General features: G+C 34.2%; 1 protein-coding gene across 1 annotated transcript; it reads left to right on the top strand.

The window, feature by feature from the left end:
- Positions 1 to 2,042: 2,042 nt before the first annotated feature.
- On the top strand, positions 2,043 to 10,129 carry LOC140433797 (uncharacterized). The gene is made up of 3 exons (XM_072521773.1): positions 2,043 to 2,333; positions 2,631 to 6,395; positions 10,021 to 10,129. The coding sequence occupies exons 2-3, from the start codon at positions 2,980 to 2,982 to the stop codon at positions 10,127 to 10,129; spliced, it is 3,525 nt and encodes a 1,174-aa protein (XP_072377874.1). The 5' UTR covers positions 2,043 to 2,333; positions 2,631 to 2,979.
- Positions 10,130 to 10,955: the final 826 nt, after the last annotated feature.

The raw sequence follows: 10,955 nt of genomic DNA on the forward strand, positions 1-10,955 counted from the left end.
CATTCGACGCAGGACGTGACATTCGACGTAGAACGTGACAGTTATGTGACATTCAACGCAGGACGTTGCTTAACATACATACAGAGTAATGGAATTTAAATAAAAACAACATCAGCATAAACGGAGCATTTTTATTCGTATATAGTTACAATTTTGTTTAACAAAGTTCTTAATTGTTTTAATAGCCCGTCGTTGGGGCAGGGTATCCCAAAAAGTTCCCAGCTAAACGTTCCTGCTGCTACAACTTTACGTGTGTATTCGCTGTACTTATAATAGGTGTTGTTCTGAAAAAAGTAAATAAACCCATCAGTATAGCGGAATGCTGATGTTATTGTATCTGGTAGTCCGGGTAAAAGATAATTCATGGGTCCACGGTTTAAGACATCTCCAGCTTCATTAAATTCAATATAAGAATCATCATTGTATAATAAATACGTTTGACCGCTGTTTGTTTGAAATAATGCATTTATTTTGGTTCTCGCAGGTATAGAAGGAAACATAAAACGTTTTTGAAGTTTTAAATTGGGGAAAGATGCAGCGTAATACTGATTATTGCGTATAGTTACTAAGTGTCCCTCGGAATTCTGAAAAACATGTGAAACGTGCGTAGACCTCAACTCTTTAGGGAGATAATCGGTAATTAATTCGGGATGTTTTGGAAGGCGCATTTCATTTAAATCAAACTTCCATATATACGGACCATATCCAACGTACATTCTATAATTTGGAAACTGAGGAGAAGTAGCTAGAAACATGAAATCTGGATACGGAATTAGACATAATATGTTTTGTATTGCAGGTGTGGTCGTTGTTGTTGTTGGCAAAGAGGTCCTGTGTTTGATGGTAGATGTTTTCGACATATGGTTCTTGTTGTGCGAAAGTGGTGTTTGTGCTAGCGTAACTGGTGTTGTTGTTGGTATGTAAGAGGGTGTTGTTTTTGGTCCATATAGATTACTCATTGCCTTTTTATCATCATCACCAAAAGGTGGTACATCTTGTTGATACCAAGGATACATAATAGACGAATCAATAGTACTGTGTGCTAGTCCGAGAGAATGACCAATTTCATGCATTAGGACAGCCAAAAAATTGACTTCACCATTGGGAGCGCTGCCATTTCCTACATACCATCGTTCACTAACATCAAGATGAATTTCGGTACACTCTCCGTGTGCGCTTGGAAAGTATGCGTGAGCCAATACTTTTCCAGGACCATCGAAATTAAATGAACATTTAGAGGTTCCTTGACAACTTGCTCGAAAATTATGAGTATCTGGTACCACAGTTATAGTAATATCAGGCCTCGGAGAAGGTATTATTACTTGTTTAAACTTTAAATTAGATATTGTCTCCCATCTAGCGAAAGCTTCTGCAGCAAGATTTATATAATCAGGATTACTAATAGCCTGAGGGAAATACCAGCGTAAAGTCGTTTTATTCCACTTCGAACGAATGGCATAGTTATTGTCACCAACAGAACATCGAGGCTTATTCATCATCATATTTATAGTATCATTATTTAATGTTCCAGTCACAGGGAGATTGTATTTTTCCTGAAAGGCAACTAGAACCATATCTATACTAGAAAGAGCATTATTTGATGTATTTAGATATCCGAAACGTTTAAGAAAAGAACTAGCATACTCCAGAGTGCTATTCTGTGCACACACAGATACAGAGAGCAACAATAAGACATGTAAACAGACCAGCATCTTGATTTATACTAATTTCCAAAAATTGGTACTATAGTTATTTATACAAAATTCACAAAAACAGAATTATATACTGAAATATTTAAAATATAATAATAATATGTTAAAATAGTGCATTTGTTAGCAAACAGGATGAAGCCTCGTGATAACGCGGTACCGCATAATTCAAAACACGTAAACAAGTGTGATAACAAATTTTATTTTAATCATTGGAAAAACAAGTACACCGGAAAGAAAACCGCAGTTGCTACATTTTGTAAAATATATGATGATAACAGCAACCACATTAACAAAATTCTAAATTGATAACAACGATTCGCTTACCGCAATATCTATTTATTGTATACCATAAAAATTAGTTGAAGAAATAAAAATAAATATATAAATATGAGCATTTCTAGAACACAAGGTGTTGCTTATCAATGAAACGAATCAGTTGATGGTACCGTAGGCGCATTAGGTTGGCGCAACTTGGGCTCGCGTGGGGCGATATGCTGCTCTGTTCTTTAAAAGACCGAGGAGCGCATACGGTGTCACAGTTCGCATCGCAAACATACAACAACAACAACAAGTTCGCAGTAGTCAATACGGTGTGCAGTGACTTACATATATCTGATAAAGGTAAGCGGTTTTTGTCTTTTGTATATTTCTATGTATTTATTATGTCCTTTTTATCATTGTATTTTATGTGAATTGTACATCTCTCTGGTCGTTTTTCATGCAGTATTTATTATGTCTTTTTTATCTATTTGGGTGTTGTAAAACATTTCACGTCTGCTATTTTTTATAAGAAGTATTCTCCGCTATTCGTATTTCGATTTCTTGTAGTATATGGTTCTTCTCTATTGCCGAGTATGTAATGCATCTCTCCATTCACGTTAAGCGGAAAAACTATAGTTTGTTCTATTGCTGTTGTAGATGGATCTATCAAAACTAAATAATTCATCCTTGGTTGCAGAACGTAAGCCAATAAAAAAACTTAAAGATCTGCAAATTGGAGAAAAATTTACCATTCACAGTGCAAAGGTGGTAACAACACAATTTGGGGATACAGTTCTGCTGGATTTGGGCGCTGAAGTTGTTTTCTTACCACAGCGGGTAACCAAAGCCTACCAAGCAGCAATAACGGACCTCAACAGCGGAAACTATTCGCTGATATACGAAGGGGAAGTTGATATTGGAAAAAGCAGACTCCTAGCATCCTTTAAGATAGTTGAATAAGGTAAGTGATTTTTTCTTCTTATTTTGTGTGTGAGTAGCCATAGCCATGCATATAAAACAAGTGATTAAACAGTCTGATGATTTGATGCACATTATTAAAAAGCTTAGTAAAATAATTTTCGATAAATTCACTGAAAGAGATCGTAAAGTTTGGACAAGACGGTTAAATAGTCAAATTTTTAGATGTAGTAAAGTAATTAAAAACAATAGACTATCCGTAGGAACAGTTAGAAAATTGCAAACTTACATAGGACATTTTAAGCATTTTAGGCAAATTATTTTAAATTTCAATAATAAGTACGTTGGGTTGGGGCTTAATTCAAAATTACACAATAGAGTTAAATGGGAAAATGTTATTTCGTGTTTTGCTAGTCGAATTAAAACTGGAGTTATAGTTAATTTAGTGCATAAGGACTTAACACAGTTCCTAAATGATTGTTATATTATTTTTAGCAGAAAAATTAAAATTATTTTAAAAACAAATAGAATTCTTAAAGTCAATACTACATTTTGCGGCGAATTCATTAAAAAATCAAGTGATACCGAAAGTTTAGATTTAAAATATTTTAACACTAAAAATGCTATTATAGACACATCGACCGATTTACATCTTTGGTTTAGTGAAAATGTTAAGGATAAAATTTTTACAAAGCTGTCTGAATTTGCAGAAAAAGATTCGGGTGCTGCTCTGTCTAAAGTAATTTCATTAGAAGTTAATATTAATAAAGTAGAAATAGGAAACGGTTCATCGTTCATTGACTTGCCAATAGAGATTCAGAAAAAACGAGCGTGCATTAATGTGCATAACGTTGATCAGGCTTGTTTTTATTGGTCAATAGTTAGCGCTTTGTGTCCTGTTACTAAGGATCCACAGAGAGTTTCGAAATATCCACATTATTCTACTGTTTTGCAAACAGACAAATTAGAAAGCCCAATGCCATTAAGTCAAATTTCAAAATTTGAAAAATCAAACGCCATATCTGTCAATGTGTTTGCATTAGAATTAAACGTAGTGAAGGACAAACAATTTTATGAAGTAATACCTGCCAGACTGACACCGCAAAAGATGGAAAAGCATGTTAATTTGCTGCTAGTACAAGATAAATATTTCCCAAAATTAAACGATTACGATGCTCCTCCAGAAGATGATGATGATCAGACTGAAATACGCCTTCATTATTGTTGGATTAAAGATTTAGGAAAATTAGTAAAATCGCAATTGAACAAAAACACACGTAAAAAATATATTTGCGATCGTTGTTTAAACTATTTTCACAGCGAAAGCAAACTAGCAGAGCACGAAGAAATGTGTTCAGATGTGAATAAATGCAAAATGACTGTTCCCAAATATGACCATGTGGCTTTTCGCAATTTTACATACAAACAAACAACTCCGTTTATAGTTTATGCTGATTTTGAATGCCAATTACATAATTTTACAGATTCCAATGTCACAGTGAGTAAAACAGCAAAATATCAGAAACATGTACCTTTTAGTGCAGGTTATTATTTGAAATGTGCTTACGATGATAGTTTATCTTATTTTAATAGCTATAGAGGTGAAAATTGCATGGAGTGGTTCGCAAAAGAAATGACTGAAATTTCCAAATTTGTAAATTCCAAAATAAAGACAATTGTACCTATGGTCGAAAAGCCCAACACAAATAAAGCAACTTTGTGCCATATTTGCGAGAAACGCTTTTTGGCTACAGATACAATTGTTGTAGATCACGATCATTTTACGGGACAAGTACGAGGATTTGCGCACCAAGCATGTAATTTGAACTTTAAAAAATTGTTTGTCGTCCCAATCGTATTTCATAATTTTAGTGGCTACGACTCGCATTTTATGATTATAGATCTTTGCAAGCATGGGCACTTGAGCTTACTTCCCATTAATAAAGAAAAATATATTTCATTTACATTACAATCTGACGAACATCAAATTAAATTACGATTTATTGATTCACTTAGATTTATGGGAGCTTCACTCGATGAATTGGCATCTCTTTTAGATATATCAGAAAAGAAGATTTTAAAACGAGAATTTAGTCAATTAGATAATGATACATTTAATTTGTTAACTTGTAAAGGAGTATTTTGTTACGATTATATTGATAGTTTGGAAAAATTGGATGAAACTTCTTTACCCACAATTAACCATTTTTATAGTAAGTTAAATAATGAATACATTAGTGAAGAGAAGTATGCTCATGCGCAAAATGTTTGGCAGAAATTTAATTGTAAAAATTTGGGAGAATACAGCGATTTGTATTTAAAAACAGATATTCTGCTGTTGGCTGATGTGTTTGAGCAGTTTCGACAAAAATGTCGAGACACATATAAATTAGATCCAGCATGGTATTATACTATGCCAGGATACACTTGGGATTGTATGTTGAGATACACACAATGTAAATTAGAATTGCTAAAAGATGTGGATATGATCTTGTTTATGGAAAAAGCCATAAGAGGTGGGATATCTGTTTGTAGCAACAGATATTCGGAGGCCAACAACAAATACATTTCGTCGTATGATCCCACACGGCCCTCTAAGTACATCCTCTATTTAGATGTAAATAATCTGTATGGCTGGGCCATGAGTGAAGCTTTACCAATAGGAGGATTCAAGTGGATCGAAGACGTAACCAAATTTGGTGTTGGTAATCTTCCCGAAGGCCATATAGATATTATGTCAATACAGGATGATGCAAAGGAGGGCTATTTTTTCCAAGTTGACTTGGAGTATCCACGCGAATTACACGACAAACATAAAGATTTTCCATTTGCTGCCGAACACCGCATTCCGCCCGGTTCAAAATTAGCAAAGTTAATACCAACCTTATATCACAAAACCAAATATATTATGCATTATAGAAATCTTAAACAGGCATTAGCCAACGGGTTAATTTTAACAAAAATACATAAAGTTTTGAAATTTAATCAATCTGCGTGGCTGCGACCGTATATCGAGTTAAATACAAATTTACGGGCGGCAGCCACCAACAGTTTTGAGAAAAATTTGTTCAAATTAATGAATAATGCTGTGTTCGGCAAGACCATGGAGAATCAAAGACGTCATCGTATTGTAAAATTATGTAAAAAGTGGCATGGAAGGTACGGAGCCAAAAATTTGATTGCGAGTAGTCGATTTCACAGTCGTACGATCTTTAGCGAAAATTTGGTAGCTATCGAACTTAAGAAATCAGAAGTATGTTTTAATAAACCCCTGTATATAGGCGCAGCAATCCTAGATATATCAAAAGTATGTATGTATGATTTTCACTACAACTTTATGCTTCCAACGATGGGAGAGAAAAACTGTTCATTGCTGTACATGGATACAGATAGCTTTATTTATGAATTGCAATGTTCAGATGCATATAGAGAGGTTTTAAAGGCGCATCCAAGTAAATTTGATACCTCAGACTATGCCGAACACAACCCATACGAAATAGAAAGGTTAAATAAAAAAATCCCAGGATTAATGAAGGACGAGGCAAATGGGAAAATAATTACACATTTTATTGGATTACGATCAAAAATGTACACATTTAAACTGCAAATAACTGACGAGGAGAGGGAAAACGAGAGACAGCGTCTAGAAAGAAAACAACTAAACAAAGAGAGAATTGAATGTGACATAGGAAATTTGGGAATAACGAAAAAAGCAAAAGGAGTGAAATATAACGTCGTTCGAAATAAAATTACGTACGAAGACTATGAAAAATGTCTTAAAGAATTCAAACTTCAAACCGCGAGCCAAAGATGTATTCGGTCGTACCAACACTCAGTATTCAGCATCGAGCAATCCAAAACGGCTCTAAGTCCTTATGACGATAAGAGGTACTTAATACCAAAATCATTTAATACGCTTCCGTGGGGACATTATCTTGTTGAATAACATGTATTTGTTGTTGCAGAAAAACAGATAATTGGTGTCAAAATTCGTTTGATCATGTCTTGTTTGATACTACTTGGTTCTTTCAATGTAGATGCACTATGCATAAATAATTATCTTCTTTTAGTATATGGCTACTCATAAGATCACAAAAATAAGAAAAGATCACTTATCGCAAAGTTTTTTTTGTAAATTGTAGTTTTTGTAAATATAAAAAATAGTATTAATTTTATAATGTAAGTTTTAATAATAAATTTGTGTAATCTTACATTTTTTGGTTTTATTTATGTTAGATTACAAATAAAAGACAACATATTTATATTAATATTATTTATTCAGTTAAATCATTTACAACTTTAATTTTATAATAATATACAAATTCCTTTAAAGCTAAACTTAACAAAGTGTTTGGACAAATATTGCAATATGCTGCGAAGGCTTCAACTGGTCCATGTAAAGAGTCTATAGCACCAAAATTGTTCTTGATGAAAGTTGAAATGTTTATATAGTATTCGTGAAATTGTAAACTCTTTAACAGCACCACTCTATGCGACATCATGCTCTGGTCTGCTTCTATAATTTGGTTGACGTCATCTTCCCACAAATAAAATGCGGCTCCAAATTTCTCGATTGTCAGCAACTTTACATTTTCCATCACCAATTGTCTTAGTTTGCAAAAATCACCACACATAAATTCGATGGGATCATACTCATCTGCATAAGTCGGTAGATCTGCTTGGAAAAAATCACTCATTTTTTCTTTAAACCACTCAATTATGGCTTTCCACTCGAATGTGCTTAAACTGATTCTGTTAAAATTACCATGTTTACACAGAATGATGGATGGTGAAAAATCTCGAGCTGGAGATAGACCAATTTTTATATGGAGAGAGCTCATTGGATATGTAGTTTCCAATAAACAATATACTTCATTTGTGGCTGCTGCTTCAAATTTTGCCAATACTCGATCTAATTCGGCGCCAGGACTAGGTGGTTGACCATCTTCATCGTAGCCAAATTCTATACTAAATTCACTGCTATCATCATCGAAATTAACAGGTTGACTGTCATAACCACTATCTTGAGAGCTCATCATCATCATCTTCTTGTTTCGAATACCGTTGACGAAATGGGTGTAAACTGAACATCGTAGTTTGTCTTAAATTTATACTTTTGTCATTCCCCACTCCTTGTGGTTAATTGTAAGCCTTTTTTAGAAAAGTGTATGTCTACGCGGCGAATCGAAATATAGATCCTCAAACTATATTCGATTTATTTATCCAGCTGTTGTGTTTGCTATCCATTCCTAACCATTTCACATACATCTTATTGCCTTTTCGTCTGAGTACTTTTTCGACCAGATATATGTCAGGGTTTGATGTTTTCTGCAATTCTTCTTCGTAAAAACCGCCACTAATCGGCGCACCTTGCATGTCTTCGAGCAAATACGTTATAGGATTTGTTATCTTAACTTGTACAATTTTAAATAATTCAGTAGTCCAATTGGGCGTGTATGCCTTTTCGAAGAAATGTTTTGCCTTTGATACACGTACAATGTCGCCAACTTTAAACTTTCGTGGACCGGCAATCTTTAAATGAGTATAACTTTTGTTTAAAATGGCTTTTTCGTTGGATTTGTTAACCTGAGACGGTTTGTATCCTGTTTTACTGTGTTTTGTGTTGTTGTATTCCTCGGTGATTATGGGTAGAGCATCTAACCATTTGTACGATCCATGTAAACTGAAATATTTGTACAATTTTGCTTTCAACGTTCTAATAACTCTTTCGCAAATAGCAGCTTTTTTGATCGTGTAGGTGCTGTAATGATTAATTTCATGTTTTTTCATTAAATTTTGAAATTTTCTGTTGTAAAATTCGGTTCCCTGATCAGATTGTAAGTTTTTTGGGACTCGTCGAGTATGAGCGAGAATATCCGAAAATGCCCGAGTAATTTCCTCACCAGTCTTCGTTTTTAGAGGACTTGTCCACACAAATTTTGAAAAACAATCAATTACCACTAGTATTAGTTTATAATTTTTATTTTGATGTGCATAAGGACGCATTTCAGCCAAATCCATTTGCCACAAGTCATCGATTCCTTTGATTATTGTTCGACGACGAGGATAGTTTTTTCGTGCTGGTTTATGCAATTCGTTCACCACCTCTTTCTTTTCTTTAGACATTATTTTTTCATCACACCTTCCACTACCTTAAGACGTTTGTCTATATCCCATGAATGAACGCTATCTACTATGCTTTTTAATGATTGTTCCACTTGTTTTATCCTCTGTTCCAGCTTTATATCGTACATCGTATGCTTTGCAACTGTTTCTGCAGCAGATTTTAGATTGTTCTCCATATCCTTTTTCAGTGTATTCAAATCATCTTGGATTATTTTTTTCAACATATTTATACTGTTCTTCGCATCATTTTTTAGTGTATTCTGACCATCTTTGATTATTTTTTGTAACTTTTGCTCAAGAGCATCCTCTATATCCTTTTTCGTATTCAAATCATCTTGGATTATTTTTTTTTTCAACATATTTATACTGTTGTCCGTATCATTTTTTAGTGTGTTCAGACCATCTTTGATTATTTTTTGCAACTTTTGCTCGAGAGCAGATTTTAGATTGTTCTCCATATCCTTCTTCAGTGTATTCAAATCATCTTGGATTAGTTTGTTCAACATATTTATATTGTTCTCCGTATCCTTTTGTAGAGTATTCAAATCATTTTTCATTATTTCCTGCCACTTTTGTTCGAGAAGGGGAAGTGCGGTGTTATGTATATCATCCAGTTCTTTTTCTAAATCACGTATATCATCTGCAATTAATTTTGTGGCAGTGTCTAGAGTTTCCTCCATTTCCCTTTTAAATGTATTTAGGTCATCTTTGATTCTGGTCTCACACTCGAGAAGTGGAAGTGTGGTTTTACGTATCTCATTGATTTGTTCATCAACGTATTTTTTCGTTGCAGCATCGTCATTGACTGATGGATCCTTGACATTGCAAATTTTCACATTTTCGGCATTAATATTTCCGTCAGACGTATGTGGAAATGTAACTCGTGCCACCTTTTGGGCATTACTACTACTACTGTTACGAGAGTGATGACCGAATTTGTCGACACTCATAGTGGAAATGATACTGACATTCCCAGTTACTCTATTATATTAGCTTCTTTTAGTTCATTGATGATTGCTACGATTTCGTTGTCGAGAGATGTGTTGCCGGCGTCTTTCGAAGCCACCAATAGTTTAAGACGTTCAACTAACTCATTTGGATCATCCCAATAAATATACTCCATGGGAGCAGTGTTGTATGTTAAACGAGAGTCATCCAATCCCGTTCCTTTGGCCGTAGATGAAGATGATCGTGTTGTTGTTGTTTTCGTTCTGTGTTCGAGTTCTTTTTTGGATCGAGTTGCATGCTTTTTCATTGCTGCATCAGATGGTTTGAATAGAGGTTTAATAATAGAATGGTATTTTTCTCCACTAGAACCTTTAAGACGTCCTAAGGTATCCAGATGAATCTCTGTGTTTTTCAACAGTGTTTTATACTTTTGTAAATCCTCATCATTATACTGTTCAGGGTTGGCATAAAATAAAAGTTGATATAGACCTGGCGTACCACCTAACCTACGTTCTTCTAAATCACGTTCTCGAATTATTATTATGTCTCCATTGCGTTTGTCAAAGTTTATTCGACGTTTTCCCATTATCCAGCCACTAATAGAATCGTAAAATGGTCCATAGTTTTTATCAATTTTATCGTCTTTTATTAAATATTCTTTTATGTACTTGTGACTTATTGAAGGATATTGATCGATATATTCGTCTGTGGCATCCATCGGAATCTCGATTGGTTCTTGAATAATGTTTTCATTAGGTACCGCTAGATCGGGCGCATCAAGAAATACATCATCATCATCATCACCATTCTCCTCCTCCTCTTCCTTTTTCACTTCTTCTTCTTTTTTAACTTGTTCAAACTTGTTAGTGATAGTATGATGTAACGTTTTTGATGATTGTGCAATATCTTTGAGAGGTTTCGAGAGTGGTTTAAACAGTTTATTTAGGGACTCATCTTGTTCTGTTCGGCCTAATTTTAATGCCAAATATT

The sequence above is a fragment of the Diabrotica undecimpunctata genome, chromosome 2 (genome assembly GCF_040954645.1).
Source record: "Diabrotica undecimpunctata isolate CICGRU chromosome 2, icDiaUnde3, whole genome shotgun sequence".
NCBI lineage: Eukaryota > Metazoa > Arthropoda > Insecta > Coleoptera > Chrysomelidae > Diabrotica > Diabrotica undecimpunctata.